This window comes from Myxozyma melibiosi (assembly GCF_037950935.1).
Source record: "Myxozyma melibiosi strain Phaff 52-87 chromosome Unknown BZA70scaffold_9, whole genome shotgun sequence".
NCBI classification, from domain to species: Eukaryota; Fungi; Ascomycota; class Lipomycetes; order Lipomycetales; family Lipomycetaceae; genus Myxozyma; species Myxozyma melibiosi.
The window spans coordinates 658,072-673,805 of NW_027042923.1; the positions used below are offsets into that span (position 1 = coordinate 658,072).

The window sequence follows — 15,734 nt, forward strand, 5'->3', positions numbered from 1 at the left end:
CGTCGCTCTTCTCTCCTCGCGTTTCAATTTCGTCTTACGACATAAGATCTCCAGCCTCCACACCTCCTCAGCCTCACAGACTTGCTTCTGTTCTTTCTTCTTCTTACTAGAAGTTGCTGTGGAAGTGAGACAGGTTGATAAAGGTCAGGGTATTTTTTTTTAAAAAAAAAGGGACCGTTAGTGTAGTGGTTATCATACTTGCCTTCCAAGCAGGTGACAGGGGTTCGATTCTCCTACGGTTCAGACCGTATATTGCCCTTTATTTTTGCTGTTTTTTTTACTCTTTATTCTGCAGTTTTTTTGTTATTTATTGCTGTTTAGTTATAAATTCTTGATTAGAAGGTGGAGGTCTTTGAGGGTGGTGGAGAGAGAGAGAAGAGAGATGGTATTATATCTGGATCAGCGATGGAGTTCATGTATAACCACGAGCACGAACCGGGGATCTGATAGCAAATCGTTAGATATTAGAAACAGCAATAGATGACAATGCCATCGTTAGATGAAAACAAAATGAAGTGTAATTACCTGGAATGATTATCAACTCGTGCTGCACGGTCCTTAACCGTAGTAACTTCAACCCATCCTACATCAAGTCAGCTCGTTCACATCCTCAACAATCAGCAAAGGAAGTAGTAAATCTCACCTCCTGCTCAAAGAATTGATCGCTCAGTTCAGTAGCTGCGCCAACGAACTTCACACACATCTCCGCATACCGCTCTACCAACTCCTCCGCACTCTCCCCCTCCCCCTCTCCCTCCACACCACCACCCCTCCCCGCCCGCCGTCCAAACAAAACCCTCCCGTCCGACCCAACCATCTGACTACGCACCACGCTCCGGTCCACCAGATCGACAATCAAGTACCCCGCGATCGCATGCCGAGCGCCGATCCGCGCGATTATCGCATCGATCTCGTGGTCTGCTGCTGCTGCTGCTGCTGCTGCTGCTGTTTCTGTGCCGTTGCTGTTGTTGGCGTGTGTGGTGGAGAAGGAGGTGGTGGAGAGAAGACCGGCGGCTGCGAGGGCGGCTTCGCTTGTTGTGGGGGGATGGCTGTGGTGGGTGGTGGTGGTGGTGGTGGGTAAGCGGGGGTGGGGTGTTTCGTCGTCGTTGCTATTTGACGCGATCGCAGCCGTAGTCATAAACGCCATTTGTACTCCTGTCGTTGCTGTTCTGCTGTTCTGCTCTTCAATAGATAGTATCTTCTCCTTTTCAATATAAAAACAATCAACTCGTGGAAATGAAACGGAGGAATAGAACGGAGGAAAGAGAGATCGCGGTGGGAGTTGGAAGAGATGACGCGACGGGTTGTTTATTCTATGCTCGGTTGATAAGAGTTTGATCACTTCTTACGTTTACTGTAGTAGGAGTTAATGAGAATTGTAGTTACTGATATATGTTTGTTGTGTGGATTATTGTCTACTGATGTAAATGGAATTTTATGGACTGTCGTGTTGGTATGGTTTGCGCAGATGGACGTGTAGCCAGTCAGAGGTCATTCAAAGGTCATTTGCATAGCATGTAACAGTTGCACTTTTGATCTTAATTTTACTATCTTCCATTGTATATATACATTTCCGATAGCAACCGCATTCCCTACTCTCCCAACTCACTCAGTAACTGTCATAAGCCACCAATCTAATAGCATGTTCTTCCGTCCAATATCCCTCCTGCTAAGCAGATCAGATAATCAAATGAAGATGTAAATGTGAAGGTCGAATAAGATAGAGAATAGCAGGTTGCAAGAGAGTGAAAGAAGGATCGCTTAGGCGGTGGTGGGAGCGGGGTTCATTCTCCGCTTGCCACCGGTGAGGGTGACGTTGACGAACCGTCCTGCGAGGTGTTAGTCTATGTCTCTGATATTGACGATGTTTTGTTAAAAGGAGAAGGACGTACTGTTGTAGAGAATGCGCTTCTTAGCACGGCCCTTGGGGACCTTCTTCTTCTCCTGCTTGTCGACTGTATGAATGTCAGTTTATGGTCTGTATTATCGCCGATGCCATCTGTCCAGTCCAGTCCAGTGTTTTCTTCACGCAAGATCCATATCTTATATTCACATCTTATATCTCCCCTGTCTTCTATCCCGACTAACTGCATCGACTACACCGGACCAGACGACACTCTGAATAAGCAAGGAGGAATATATACCCTTAGGAGTCTGCGATTTGACCTTACCGGCACGAGCGAGGGATCCGTGAACTTTGCCCTGTAGACAGCGTGTTAGAAACAGTAAAACAGAGATATAGCAGACAATAACTGCATATCAACAGCTCTTTCTCTTAATAACGACTTACCATTGTGAATGTTGTTGATGTTGATGAGGGTGAACGTGGAAGTTTTCGACAGAAACAAGCAGCTTCACTTTTGCCCGCCAGCCCTGCGCGCGCTGCTCGCCGCCAGAGCCTCCCGTCTGAGCTGGGCTTAAGCGTGACTGCTATTTACTCATGTATTATGTAATGACTAAACCCTAGTAGGGCTCACACGAACACGACGCGGCACGTGAGCTCTGTATATGGAAGGTGAGTTTCCTGATTCGGACTAGCGCGAAAGATTGCGCAATACGGCGAACCAGGCACAGATGCGCTGTGGGCGATAAGCTGTGTTTTGCAGTTGTTTTCTAGTAAAATATACGCAGTTCTTTAGCATATTCACAGCTCTTCACAGCATCTGCTACTCCTCATCTCATCTTCAACTCTCTGCTCATCACTCAGCAGCGCCATTGGTGGCTATCAGTGGCCACGGCTTATCGCTCGCACCCTGCGCGCTTGCCCAAATCAGGCTACTCACCTTCCTTGATTGGCTTAGCTCGCCCGATATAGTAATTTAGGGCTAGGGCCGACTCCCAGCAGAATCTTCTGTTTTGGTCGTCCATCGTCAGAAAACACCACCGCCGGTTCTTCTTCACCATCGCCGCTCTGTCTGCTGTTTGCTGTTTCTTCTTCTTTCGCTTTTAGAAGACCACGAAAGACTAAGACGGTCTCCGCTGTGCCTCGCGGTGTAGACTACAAAGAGACACCTTTCTTTAGATACCACCTGTCTCGGTCATTCACACACCACCACCACCATGCCCGCCCGCGCTACTTCCCCGCCTTCCATCTCCTCCGCCTCCTCCTTCGTCCACAAGCCCTTCCGCTTCTGGCAGCGTCAGCAGGACGATCGTCAATCCGCCTACTCCCTCGTCGCCGCAAAGAAGCGCCGCTGGTGGTCGCCCGCCTCGATCCGCCGCCTCGGCGTCGCCCTCCTCGGTTTCAACGTTCTCCCCGTCACCATCCTCGCCGTCGCCACCTACGCCTCGCTCCTCATCACCACCTATGTCATCCAGTTTGCAAACCCGCAGACCGATTCACCCGCTGCTGCCTTCGCCGCCCCCGGCTCGTACTCCTACGAGGTCGAAGAAGCTTGGTACAACTTGCAGGTAATCTCGGAGCAGATGCACCCTTACAACTCCCACGCAAACGACTACGTCCACGACTTTATCCTCAACAAGACCTACGAGATTGCAAACTACTCCCACTCGCCCGCGATCAACGTCGAAGTCTACGACGACTACGGCAACAACGTCACCTTCCGCCAGAAAGACCTCTGGGATCCGAACGCGCCCTCGGGAAAGATCATCTACTACGAGTCCAACAACGTCCTCGTCAAGCTCGAGGGCCTCGATCCAAACCTCCCCGCCGTCCTTGTCTCGGCCCATTTCGACAGCGTCTCGACCGCCTACGGCACCACCGACGACGGCGTCGGAATCGTCACCCTTCTCGCCATGCTGCACGAGTTTGCCAACCGCGATCAGCCTCCCTTGCGCACAATCATCTTTTTGTTCAACAACGCGGAGGAATTCGGCCTGTACGGCGCCGAAGCCTTCTTCTACCACGAATGGTCCGATCTCGTCTCGACTTTCTACAATCTCGAAGGCACCGGCGCCGGCGGCCGCGCCGTCCTCTTCCGCGCATCTGACTACGGTGTCGCCGATCACTTCTCGGCCGCGCCCATGCCGCACGCCAACTCGCTTTTGCAGGAAGGATTCGAGCACGGCGTCATCAGATCAGAGACCGACTACCGTGCGTTTGAGAACCATGGGCTGCGTGGAATGGACGTGGCTTTTTATACCCCGCGTTCGGTCTACCACACAAAGGGCGACAGCATCCAGGGTACTAACCGCGGAAGCGTCGAGCATATGTATGAGACTTCTGTCGCCACTGTTGACTCCATGGCCAACGATCCTGATCTCGACGCATCTTCCAAGAGCAAGCCTGTTTTCTTTGACTGTGAGTAGACTACCTTATTTGATCCAGGTGTGATGATACTGACATTTATAATAGTATTTGGAGAGGCTCTGTTTGTCGCACCGGTTCAGACATTCTTTGTCGTGGACACAGTCCTTCTAGTTGTCACCCCCATCATTCTCTTCCTTTTGCTCTTCGGACTCGCAAAATCGCGCAAGCTGAACCTCGGCAAGCGTGGCTGGGGCCGCTTCCCTGTCTCGATCGTGGTCTCGACCGCGATCCTGTTTGGCGTGCTGATGGGTCTACGACGGGCGAACGCTCTGATTTTCTACTCGCATGTCGGGTTGCCGTTTATTGCGCTCGCGTCACTCTACTTTTTCCTCAACTACTTCATTCTTGCCGGTGCGCACCGCATGAAGCCGGTTCGGCATCAAAAGTTCAAGATCTTGCTGCAACTGTACTTTTTGTGGTGGATCGTGCTCGTGTACGCCAACGTGGAGGAGAACCGCATGTCTGGCACTGGTCTGTACTGGGTGACGTTCAACTTTGTGGGCGTCTCGTTCGCGCTCCTGCTCGACATCATCGCGCTCTACTTTGAGCCTGCTGCGCCGATGTACTTTATGGCGCGCGCAGAGGTGATTGGCTCCGAGCAGAGGTATATGGCTGCTGACGACGAGATCGACCATATCTCCCCGCGAAGCGACCACAACGCCAACGACGACGAGGACGATGACGAGGATGAGGACGGGGTTGCGTCTGAGGATGCGCCGCTGCTGGGCGAGAGCGCGAGCGAGCAGCAGGCCGGGTTCAGCAAGAAGCTCGAGGGGCGGATTGATTTCGCGTGGCTGCTCGAGTTTTTGATTCTTGTTCCGTTCTCGGTCTTTTTGACGTCGCAGATTGGATTTTTGGCGCTCGCGGCCGTGCAGCAGACGTTGCAGGAAGGCGGTCCGTCGATCTACAACGTGTACCTCAGTCTATTTGTGTTTTTGATTATTCTGATGTACCCGATCCTGCCGTTTATGCACAAGATCCACGTGGTTGTGCCGTTTGTGCTGCTGCTGGCTTTCATTGGTACGTTTATCGCGTCTGCGGTTCTCGCACCGTTCTCAGCGACGTCGCCGATGAAGATGTCGTTTATCCAGCAAATCGACCTCGATAACGACGACGCGGGCGCGATTGTGACGGTGACGGGTCTGGAGCCGTACACGGAGAATATCCTGCGAGATCTGCCGTCGCTGAAGAACATGTCGTACTACGACGAGAGCGAGGAGTGGTATCTGAAGTGCGAGCCTGCGAGCGCGAGGGGCGTGAGCAAGTGCCAGTACCCGGGGCTGTATCCGAATGTGTCGTATGGGTTTGCGTATGATTGGCTGAATGTGTCGATGTATAACGCGACCTACAACTTTACGGATGATGAGCCGGCTGCTGCTCCTGAGGTGATGAGCATTTTCCAGTCGCAGGTGTTTAAGCGTGCCGCAGAGGAGGAGGAGGAGGATGTTGCGTACTACAACGCGACGGTCGAGATCTACGTGAACAACTCGCGATCATGCGTGATGCAATTCGCGCCGCCCTTCGCGCCGTTCGAGTTCAGCGGGTTCGCACCCAACTCGACAAAGTACGCGACGAACGAGAGCAGTCTGAGCGCGCAGAGCGAGCTCGCGTTTGGAAAGTACGTTGTGACGAGTGTGAGTGTGTCGACGAACGCGACGAACGAGACGTATGCGGAGCCGATAACGTGGGAGGAAGGGATTGATAAGATTTCTCTGTTCAAGCTTGATTTCGACACGCCGTTTATTGTGTCGTTGATGTGGAAGGACGCAGAGGATGTAGAGGAGGGAGATATCGACGACGACGGGCTGAAGGTGTACGTCGGCTGCCAGTGGGCAGAATGGAAAGAAGGAATGATCCCCGCGCTCGACGAGCTCGACAAGTACCGCACGTCGTGGTCGGCGGTGACCAAGAGCGGCGTGGGACTGGTCGAGGTGTGGAAAGAGATTGAGCTCTTCGACACTGAGTATGCGGTTTGATTATAAGATGGAGCGATAGTTGCGGTTTTGCTATACTGTTTTTGGTTGTGTTTTGTTTTGTGTTTTGTGTTTTGTGTTTTGTGTTTTGTTATTGGCTGGTATCGTCTTTTTTTATATTTATAATTATTCGTTGTGTACTTCTTCTCCATTATTATGGCACCGGTGTTTTTCTCCTCTTTTTCTCCTTTTTTTATCTTTGTCTTTGTTTTGTTTACTTGCAACTGTTTTTGTGTAATGCGTTTTGTGTTTGTGATATTTGATACAGTTGAAAGTATTACTAGAATAGACGGGGTCGGATATTTTTTATTTTTTACAAATGACAGGTTTATTCTCAATCGGATGCAAATTGTAGAGAAATTTAAAAGACAGTAGATGGAGTGGAAGAGAAGGAAAGTGTGGTTTGGGAAGTAGGCAAAACCCTCCTTGAGAGAAAAGATGCAGATGGGCTTTGTTGATTGATTGCTCCGGACAAAGCATTATTCGTCGTGAGGTAGTTCTTTTTCTTGGGGAATACAGTCGACTATTTACTAGAAAATAAGGAAAAATAGAAGAGAAAAAAGAAAGGAAGAATAAAAGAAAGAAGAAGAAAGAAAGAGAGAGAGAAGGAGGAATATATCTATCGATCTTACTATCAAGAATGTAATATTTGCGGATTCCAATCTCAAGTAATAAGACCAAATATCAACTAGGGAAAAGTATGTGTTGAGCGTAAAGACTCGAGAATAAACAAACAGAAGGAGCGTCCCTATTATAAGGTGGCGCTGGACAAATGTGAGGTCACAAGACAAGAAGTGGTGGCTAAAGACAAACTAAAGATAACAAAGTAGAAGTAATGTAACGCTTCTCAACACATACTGAAAAACCCTTAATAATCAATAACATAATCAGTAAACAATAAACAATAATAATCAATTACTCATCACGAGTGCAGTGCAGAGCACATACACTACAAAGAATCTGATCTACAATATCCTCTACAAACCAGACCACATTCATATAGTTCCCAAGAACACGAAAAAACTTCACGCCGAATTGACGGAAGAGTGAGAGAATGTATTTGCAAGCGACTAACTGTATCTACCGCAAGTAAAATGTAAAGCTCTTTGACTTACTCTGGTTTAGGTAGTATTTACTCTACTTCCGCGCTCAGGCTGTGAAGGTGTGAGATCACCCCGACTATCGAGAATAACAGTCGATAACAACAACAACAGCAACAGCAACAACACCACGACTAAGCAGCCAAGCACTATAACTACACCCATCTCCAAATCAGGCAACCCACGCCTCTCCACACCCTCGTGCCCAACATCAAACAAAACACAAAATAATCAATTAGGGCAACCCAACCACCACCACAATTAACCTCCATAAATTACTCTCCAAACTTCTTTTATAATTAAGTAAACGCAACCCCAGATTCCCGTCCGACGGCGTGGAGACCGGCTAGCCATCCGACGGCCCTGACGTGGAACTCTGGCGGGCTGGATGCGACTCGAAGTAGAAGTTAGTGATGATCTGCTGTGCTATAATGACTACTCTGCTCTGCTACAGTGACTGAGAACTGCACTATACTGACTTAATCACTGTACTATAACGACCTGGTAGATCGCTCTACGCCCGCGCATCAGCCAAGATCTGCTCCTCGGACGCCAGGCACATGCACACGCGCTTGCACATGCCCTCATCCATCCCATCCTCGCCTACCGGTCTGGGTGGAAACAAGACTCCGCCGCTGTGTCGACCACCTCTTTTCTTCTTCTAACATCGAACATCTTCTATTCTTCACTCCTCATCGCATGTCGATCTCGTCTACCGAACTTAACGGGTCGCCGACTACTCTCCTCTCCAAATACAGAAACATCTACCGACGCCTTCGATCTCCATCTCCACACCTAATCCCCAGATTAAACCAAATCCACTCCACTTCTTCCACTTCTGTCTGCTTATTCTCTCCCCTTCTCATTTGCTCCGCTCTCTACACTGCTCGACAACTATAGTACTCTTGATCATTAAATTACTAGCATATCAATTAAAACTTCAAAACATACCGTCCTGCCAAATCCATTGAAACATAAACACAAACTATTCAAAAATCAAAGCAACTCATGATAACAAAAAAAGACCTATGTATATCAAATCAAAAGAACAAATCCACCAAAAGTAAAACAAATATATATATATGTATCAAAATAGAAATCAATCCACTCCGTGATGACAATGTACTTGTAAAAATATTAAAAAATAAAATAAAAAATCAAAACACAAACACCATTCCAAATACATGCTAAACTCGCAGATGTATAAATCCTCTTACAATGACATTGTCAACCACTCCCACTGATTCCCGCTCGTAGCTGGCGAATTCGAAATTCCTTTCTTATCATCTGAACTAATCTGCTGCTGCTGCTGCTGAGGTGGCGACAGCTTCGTCTGTCCGTTGCTGTTCGGCGACGGCACCGACTGCTGACTAGGTGATCGCTGCTGAGCTGGTGAGCCATTCTTCGGCGACGCTGTCGAAGACTTGCTCTCTTGCTTGGTGTTGAACGTCAACGGCGCGATAGGCGTCAGTCCACTAGTGCTCACCGGTGGACTATCTCCATTCGCGCCCCCTGCATTCACACTCGTCGTCGCTGCAACAATCGAGTTCTTCCGCACCGCCTTCTTCGAATTCGATCGACTCAAACTAGGCTGGCTTCCCGGCGTCCCCGGCATCGTCGCCGCCCCTCGGTTCCGCTTCTTAATCACATCCGTCTTCAACGACAGCGGTCGCACAACTCCATGCAACTTCAAAAACAGTCCACACGCGTTACACAGCGGCTGCCCATCCGGATCTCGTCGCCACAGCGGCGTCGTCTGTGTATGACAGTTCGTGCACACCGTCGGCTGTCCATTCGGCTGCACCCCCGGGTTCTTCGGATCAACCGTACTCGGCGACGCTGCACTAGCTGTCCGATTCGTACTGTTGTTGTTCGTACTGTTGTTGTTCGTGCCACTGCTGTTGCTGTTGTTCGTATTGCCGCTGCTAGCACTACTGCTATTATTGGCTTTCACCACCGTAAACGACGCACTCCCGCTCGCATTCGGACTCGTAGTAGACGATATACTCCCGGTAGACGTAGCCGCTGTGCTAGTACCACTGCCCGCCGTAGTCGACCCGTTCGTTCCAGTGCTATTCGGACTAAACTGCTCCGGCGGCGTCGCCGGATTAGACTGTATCCGTCGCGCCAAATTCTGCTGCAATAACGAAGCCGTATTCGTAACTGACTGCGTCCGCGCAATCTTCTGCTTCCGTCCAAAGTTATCCTGACTCACCCGGTTCTGGTTGTCGTGCACTGAATTGCTCACATTCGTCGTCGACTGGCCCCACGGATCCTGCAGCGGCGTCATCACCGGAAACTGACTCGTCCGCGTAGGAAGCGAGCTCGGCATACCATTGAACGGCGAAGGCGCATCACTGCCTCCCACACTTCCCCGATGCCGCATCCAATCCCCAGTACTGCTCAGCGACCCTGAGATATGCATCCCCATCGAGTCTGAGTCGCTCGGAAGATCCAAAAATTCAGCTCCGGGCGTCTGCTGTCCAAACAGCGCATCATCATCCTCCATGTTGAAGTCATGCGTCAAAACCTGCGAAGGGTCCACGTGCTGAAAACTCAGCCCGTTGCTGCCGTTGCCGTTGCTGTTATTGCTGTTGTTAGAGTTGCTGTTGTTGAAGTTGAAGTTGTTGGACGAGACTCCCGGCGTAGCCTGTCCGGTAGGTCCGGGAGGGAACCCATCATGCACTCCAGTAAATGAAAAAGACTGCGAGAGCGAAGGTCGCGACTGCGTGCTGTTTTGCCGCGATGTCGAAAAATTCATCGACCGTCGATTAGGCGCCGGCTCGCGAGTCGTGATTGTGTCAAAAAACAGCGACTCCCGCGTCTCGGTCATCGGGTGCGGAGTCGACACGGTCGAATGTGGGCCGGACGGTGGCGGTGAGTAAAAATCCCCCTGTGAGGTCACCGACGACGCAAGCGACTGCGAGCCGTACATATTCACAAACGCACTCTGGCTCCCAGTCATCGGCGACTGCACGGGAGAAAACGCAAAGCTGTGGTTGTTTACGCTCGACGAAAGACCCATCTCGTCTCGGCCCGCTCGCGAGCTGAACGACTCCGAAACGGTGAACGGGTTCGAGGGGTTGAACGACGACGAAAGCGACTCGTGGTCGTCGAGATTATATTCGGCCAGATTATGCTCGCCGTCGATGTTCATCTCGCTCGTATTCATCAGCGGCGAAAAGTCTGCCGGCCGTTTCTTGCCCTGCAAATTTGTCAGAAATTACTCTCAATAGCACAGCATAATAAAAAAAGGAACAAATACCATCCGGTCATCATCCATATTACTCTTATACGACATAGAGTCAAAGTCAAACTCGCCCTTCATGTCAAAGCCGGGGCCGAGGGAAGCGTGGGAGTCGATGGGAAGAGCGTCGGCGGACTTGCCAGACCGGATCGGGATAGCGGAAGAGGTAGCATGGGAGACGGAGTTTGAGTAGGGCGCTTCGGCAGAGGGGGAGACGTTGAGACCCGAAGGCGAGCCGACGATGGAGGAAGGTGTGTAGGTGATTTCGTCGATGAAGGCGTTGCCGACTTCGGAGGCGAGTGGACTGTCGGCGACGGCGGTGGATGAGGGCGACTTGCGGGTGGCGGACTGCGGAGAACGACTGTTTCGGGTCAGCGCTGAGTACAACATTGGTATCTCATGCCACGAGAAAGAGAGAGAGAGAGAGAGGTGTGTATGAGAAAAGAGGAGAGAAGAGGTGGGGAGAGAAAGAGAGAGGAGAAGAGAAAAGAAGAGCAAAAGCGGGACGAGCAAAAGAGAGAGAGCGGGAAGAGATGGCAGGGCAGAGGGCAGAGGGAAAGGCAGAGGCAGAGAGGAAAGGCAAATAAGAAAGTTTAAAATGAGGGTACTCACGCATTAATCGAGGCGGATCCAGCTGGTGCGGCGGCGCTACTACTAGCGAGCGCGGACGAGGAGCCGAGCGAGGACGAGATGGAGACCAACGACGACGACGGCGAGTGCGAGAACGAGGAGGAGTTGGTTGAGATCGAGTTCTTTTTGCGGAGGGACATCGCCATCATGCGCCAGGACAGGTTCTCCATGCGCTCCTGGTAGGGCAGCGTGGCTTTGGCTTTAGAGTAGAGACGCCAGATCGAGGACGCCGAGGGGTCGTTTGCGTTCGGGTTCTTGGAGAAGTCATCGTCTGCGACGGGCCCGATGGTCGGTAGGTTGAAGAGAGCTGAGCGCGATAGCATAGAGAGGCGGGTGGAGTGCGAGGAGGCGAGGGAGTCGGGGGCGGTGGTGGATTCATCTGGCGAGCGCGCGGAGAAGGCGTCGGCTTGGTCGAAGGAGGGCGCAGCGGGGGAGAGGGAATCGTCGAACATTGGTTCAGAGTTTAGCGGAGTCGGAGTCGTTGCATGCGTAGGGGTGAGGTGAGTGTGAGTAGAGCGAGGGGTGGGTGTAGGTGTAGATTGAGGGGTGAGTGGTAGGGATGAGTGTAGGAGTCGGAGGTAGTGGGAAGATGAGTAAAGATGAGGACGAGGAGGAGGTCGACAATCCCTGGTCGAAATAGAAATAACAACAACAACTAGAAGAGAAGAAGAAGAAGAAGAAGAAAAGGAAGATGAACAGGGAATAGAACAGACGGAGGATAGAGGAAGCGGTGATGAAGGAGGTTAGCCAGCCTGCAACAATATCCAACGTTTCCAGCCCGGAAGCCTGCCGTCTGCGAGGAGCGGTCGAAACGCAATTTAAGGTTTTTATGAGGCCGTGCAATAGTAATAAGGTTTAAAACAAAACTCTGTTGTCTTCCCGCGGGAGTGAGCCACTGGCGATCAGCCACAGGAGGCTGTGCGGGAACGACACGAGTCAAGCGAGCGGCAGCCCGACGCCCGGCGCCGGCGGCCTGACAATGGGTATAATTAGTACGGTGAGGAGAGGCGGTTATAGACTGTGGATTAGAGAGAGAATAGAGAGAATAGAGAGCTAGAAAGAGAGAGAGAATAGAGAGAGAATAGAGAGAGAGTAGAGCAACAGAGCACCACACAGAGCACGGTTCTGTTTACTATTTGCTATAATCCGAGCACTGCTTCTTCTTCAAATACTCAAATACAAATACTAATCCCAAATAATCTCTTAACTCAGCAGCAGTTCGGGTTTGTTTACTTTTTACTCTTCTCTGCGCTCACAGCGGGTCGTGCGGACGTGACTCGAGACGCACAGACGCCCGCGCAGACTTGCCGGATTAGGAAGTCCTCTCTGCCCGCTCTTTGGTTCTTATTGTGCTGTTTGTAGGGAGTTGCAGATGAATTATAGACAAGATACAAACAGCAGAGAACAAGGCAGAAACAAATGAAAGGAGCAGAAGACAGAAGACAGAAGACAGAAGACAGAGACAAAGCCGCGAAAGTCGACCTGCAGCTTCCTCGAGTGGCCTATCAGAAGCGACTCAAAAGCAGTTGCAAATCAGCACACCGACCACAGACTTGCAGCAGCCCGGACCAGAATTCGCCGGTTCGGCTTAGGCGGTGTCTTGAGATGTTATGACGAGGATGACGGTGATGATGATCAGTAGCAGTGGTTGGGTGATTAGATTGCCGTATCATTTATAAGTTAGTAGAAATATACTGACCATTAGTGGTGGCCAATATCAACTATAGCACCACTAATAGTCATCCAGGTGATCGACTACATGACATCCTCTTAGCCTCTTCCAGCAACCCTGTTCCTCGGCACCCAGCTCAGCACTAAGCACAAGCACAAGCACCCAACACTCAGCTCAGCACTAACCTCAGCACTAACCACAGCACTAGCTCCACCAACGACCACCCGCACCGACAACAGCTCACTGTTCTGAACAAGCCTGTGGCGCTCTCGTGGCGCGGCGGGAAGCCCCTGGTAGTGGCTGCTGTGGCGGTAGCACCTCTCATGATCTCCCTATTCCAGAATCCACTTCACTAATATATAATGAGATTATAATGATACCTACCTAACGTCCAGTTATAAAATACATCCACCATCACTATCGCTTAGGTACTCGCCACCGTGTTTTATAACTGTGCTTCAGCCACCTGATCTCGCTCGCCGATCGATCTCAGATCTCTGCCCGCTCACCCGCTCAGTGACTCAACCGCTCACTGCTCCTTCCGGTCCGCCTGCGCCCGCGCTAACTTCCTTTCTTTCTCTCTTCTTTCCCGTTCTCTTGGTCCCGACCCACTCATCGTCACGTGGAATTACTCAGAGATTAGTAATAGGTTATTATGTCAGTGATTATCAATATATCCTCACTATTCTTCATTATATGCATCGAATACTTAACTCAACACATATTATCTTCGTAAAAGTTATAATCAATGCATATCTCTACCATGCAGACTCAACCCATATCTCACCTGCACTCAGCGCACCTCTGCATCAACTCAACTGACGTGCCGCACATCTCCCAACTTCACCACACCACCACCACCACACCTTCACCTTCACCACCACCACCCCCCACACGCACCACAATGGCAGCAGGCGGTGCAAACGCCGCCATCGCAGCCATGATGCGCAAAAAGCTAGGCGCGTCCGAAGAAATCGATATCGCATTCACTTCCGCCATCGTCTCCGGTTCTGCTCCCCCAAGGCCCAGATCTCTCAATGCTAAGAGCTCTGAGAATGATGCGGACGACGCTGAGAAGCCTGGTAAAAAGCTCACTCATGTATCTTTCTCTCTTTATCTTCTGTTTTTATTTTCTCTTTATACTCACACCTCCCAGATGACGAAAGGCCGCGCAAGAGGTCCGAAGCGCAGACTGCCCAAAGCTGCAACCCTCCCTCTCGACACCTCCTCCTCCACCCCGTCTTCTCTCAAATCCTCATCAAAGCCCCCTCCTGTGAACAAAGACGAATCACTCAAGAAATCAAATTCTTTCCCGGTCGCATCAATCTCCGACCGCCTCGCCATCTTCAACAACAATGACTCCTCCGCTCGCAATCAGTCGACATCTGCATCTTCACCTGCTGCCGCCAAAAAGCCACCCCCGCCTCCCGCGAAACCAACCTTCGTCACAATCAAACCCGGAATGCGCAAGCCGTCTCTCTTCGACCGCGTCGACTTTGCAGACGACTCTCGGCTCTCTTCCTCGTCCTCTTCCTCGCATGCACCAGCGCCAAAGGTGCCCCTCAAACCTTCCAAACCGGTACCCATGTTCAAATCAATCCGGCCTGAAAAAGAAGAGCCAAGCTCGTTCTCTGCTACCTTCACCTCAACCACAATCATGACCTTCACCACAACCACCTCCATCGACGAAACCAGCAAACCGAAACCGAAACCATCTCTCTCCGAAAAACCATCAATCACTCGCCCATCTCAACCGTCCTCATCAATCAAATCCATCAAATCCCAATACGAGCAACGAGACTCCTCCTCTCCCCCCTCCTCCCCGGCCAAACCACAACTACACGCCAAACCCGCTCTGCCGCCGAAATCCCACATCTTGCACTCCAGATCAAAAAGCTTCAACGGCACCGCAAACATCGGCCTCGTCAGCGTCGAAAAGCCAAAGAGCTCGAACACCACTACATCTTCCTCGACCGAAACACGATCCCCTCCGCCGGTGCTTCCAAAGAAGCCTGCCCTTGCTTCGAAACCAGCGCTGCAGTTGCCGCCAAAACCTGCCCTCAAGTTTGCAAAGTCCCCTGCAACATCTACAGGCGCAGACACTGTTTTCGGAGTGAAGAAAGCGCATGTGCAGGAATCCCCCAAAGCCAGCGTGAAGCCATTCTTTTCGGGCAAAGTGTACGATGACATCGCAAGAAAAGCCGTCCCCTCTCCGGCGCGAAAAGTCTCCATCTCCACATCGACAGAAGACACATCGAAACCGAAACTAACCCCAAAGCCAAAGCCGGTACTCACACCAAAGCCGAGCCCGAAACCAAAGCTCGCGGCCGAACCTGACATTATGTTGCTATTCAACCGGTCGCAACCCGAGTCTTCGCCTTCGTCCTCTCCTTCTTCACGCAAAGGAGCTGCTGGGTCTGCATCTTCATCCGGTGGCTCAGTTAGGGAGGCGGCGATGAGGTGGGCTATGCAGTCCGGCTCTTCATCTGGAGGCAGTGCGGGAGGTAGAGTTTTTGCGTGATTACAGTGCTATTCCTTTTGTCTCTGTCTGGTTTATAGACGTCTTGTTTCTTGTATCTCTCATCTTTCATTTTGAGTTGTTTCTAGATGAGTTATGTCTCATCATAATGTCTAATTCCATTACATCTCTCCCTTCCCTCCTCTTCCCCTCCCTCCTTACTTTCTTATCAGCATTTAAACAATCAGTTTCCTCCTGAATTTCCTTCACACAACGCGCAGCGCGACCCAGATCACGTGCATCACCATTAGAGTTTAAACGAGGGCAGGAACGCGTAAACACAACAGCTGGAGCACGCACGCTCTCCATCAACAAGAAGTATTT

General features: G+C 50.9%; 5 protein-coding genes and 1 non-coding gene across 6 annotated transcripts; 3 read left to right on the top strand and 3 right to left on the bottom strand.

Moving 5' to 3' along the window:
• Window positions 1-16: 16 nt before the first annotated feature.
• BZA70DRAFT_205902 (uncharacterized protein) lies at window positions 17-1,454 on the bottom strand. Its single transcript, XM_064910163.1, has 3 exons — window positions 644-1,454; window positions 526-583; window positions 17-443 (listed from the first exon to the last, which is right to left on the bottom strand). The coding sequence occupies exons 1-3, from the start codon at window positions 1,145-1,147 to the stop codon at window positions 400-402; spliced, it is 606 nt and encodes a 201-aa protein (XP_064767240.1). The 5' UTR covers window positions 1,148-1,454; the 3' UTR covers window positions 17-399.
• On the top strand, window positions 172-243 carry BZA70DRAFT_t63. The gene has a single exon. It is a non-coding gene; the product is annotated as a tRNA-Gly (tRNA).
• A 57-nt stretch (window positions 1,455-1,511) lies between the features above and the next one.
• BZA70DRAFT_281811 (30S ribosomal protein S30e) lies at window positions 1,512-2,345 on the bottom strand. The gene is made up of 4 exons (XM_064913162.1): window positions 2,291-2,345; window positions 2,145-2,202; window positions 1,893-1,955; window positions 1,512-1,829 (listed from the first exon to the last, which is right to left on the bottom strand). The coding sequence occupies exons 1-4, from the start codon at window positions 2,291-2,293 to the stop codon at window positions 1,762-1,764; spliced, it is 192 nt and encodes a 63-aa protein (XP_064767241.1). The 5' UTR covers window positions 2,294-2,345; the 3' UTR covers window positions 1,512-1,761.
• A 472-nt stretch (window positions 2,346-2,817) lies between these two features.
• On the top strand, window positions 2,818-6,587 carry BZA70DRAFT_281812 (uncharacterized protein). The gene is made up of 2 exons (XM_064913163.1): window positions 2,818-4,261; window positions 4,316-6,587. Exons 1-2 carry the CDS (start codon window positions 3,061-3,063, stop codon window positions 6,244-6,246), a joined length of 3,132 nt encoding a protein of 1,043 aa, XP_064767242.1. The 5' UTR covers window positions 2,818-3,060; the 3' UTR covers window positions 6,247-6,587.
• A 1,958-nt stretch (window positions 6,588-8,545) lies between these two features.
• Window positions 8,546-12,155, bottom strand: BZA70DRAFT_206067 (uncharacterized protein). Its single transcript, XM_064910165.1, has 3 exons — window positions 11,203-12,155; window positions 10,609-10,951; window positions 8,546-10,548 (listed from the first exon to the last, which is right to left on the bottom strand). The coding sequence occupies exons 1-3, from the start codon at window positions 11,670-11,672 to the stop codon at window positions 8,557-8,559; spliced, it is 2,805 nt and encodes a 934-aa protein (XP_064767243.1). The 5' UTR covers window positions 11,673-12,155; the 3' UTR covers window positions 8,546-8,556.
• A 1,082-nt stretch (window positions 12,156-13,237) lies between these two features.
• BZA70DRAFT_206048 (uncharacterized protein) lies at window positions 13,238-15,616 on the top strand. Its single transcript, XM_064910164.1, has 2 exons — window positions 13,238-13,991; window positions 14,049-15,616. The coding sequence occupies exons 1-2, from the start codon at window positions 13,641-13,643 to the stop codon at window positions 15,411-15,413; spliced, it is 1,716 nt and encodes a 571-aa protein (XP_064767244.1). The 5' UTR covers window positions 13,238-13,640; the 3' UTR covers window positions 15,414-15,616.
• Window positions 15,617-15,734: the final 118 nt, after the last annotated feature.

What these genes read in the sequence shown, in the direction of transcription:
- BZA70DRAFT_206067 (XM_064910165.1), bottom strand. Translation starts at nt 11,672, where the DNA reads ATGTTCGACGATTCCCTCTCCCCCGCTGCGCCCTCCTTCGACCAAGCC. An exon ending in GGATCCGCCTCGATTAATGC is followed by an intron (nt 10,952 to 11,202) that starts GTGAGTACCCTC and finishes GACCCGAAACAG; the next exon opens with TCGTTCTCCGCAGTCCGCCA. An exon ending in ATATGGATGATGACCGGATG is followed by an intron (nt 10,549 to 10,608) that starts GTATTTGTTCCT and finishes ACAAATTTGCAG; the next exon opens with GGCAAGAAACGGCCGGCAGA.
- BZA70DRAFT_206048 (XM_064910164.1), top strand. Translation starts at nt 13,641, where the DNA reads ATGCATATCTCTACCATGCAGACTCAACCCATATCTCACCTGCACTCA. An exon ending in CTGGTAAAAAGCTCACTCAT is followed by an intron (nt 13,992 to 14,048) that starts GTATCTTTCTCT and finishes CACACCTCCCAG; the next exon opens with ATGACGAAAGGCCGCGCAAG.
- BZA70DRAFT_281811 (XM_064913162.1), bottom strand. An exon ending in CAAATCGCAGACTCCTAAGG is followed by an intron (nt 1,956 to 2,144) that starts GTATATATTCCT and finishes ACATTCATACAG; the next exon opens with TCGACAAGCAGGAGAAGAAG. An exon ending in GAAGCGCATTCTCTACAACA is followed by an intron (nt 1,830 to 1,892) that starts GTACGTCCTTCT and finishes AACACCTCGCAG; the next exon opens with GACGGTTCGTCAACGTCACC.
- BZA70DRAFT_281812 (XM_064913163.1), top strand. Translation starts at nt 3,061, where the DNA reads ATGCCCGCCCGCGCTACTTCCCCGCCTTCCATCTCCTCCGCCTCCTCC. An exon ending in CAAGCCTGTTTTCTTTGACT is followed by an intron (nt 4,262 to 4,315) that starts GTGAGTAGACTA and finishes CATTTATAATAG; the next exon opens with TATTTGGAGAGGCTCTGTTT.
- BZA70DRAFT_205902 (XM_064910163.1), bottom strand. Translation starts at nt 1,147, where the DNA reads ATGGCGTTTATGACTACGGCTGCGATCGCGTCAAATAGCAACGACGAC. An exon ending in ATCAATTCTTTGAGCAGGAG is followed by an intron (nt 584 to 643) that starts GTGAGATTTACT and finishes GACTTGATGTAG; the next exon opens with GATGGGTTGAAGTTACTACG. An exon ending in CGAGTTGATAATCATTCCAG is followed by an intron (nt 444 to 525) that starts GTAATTACACTT and finishes ATTTGCTATCAG; the next exon opens with ATCCCCGGTTCGTGCTCGTG.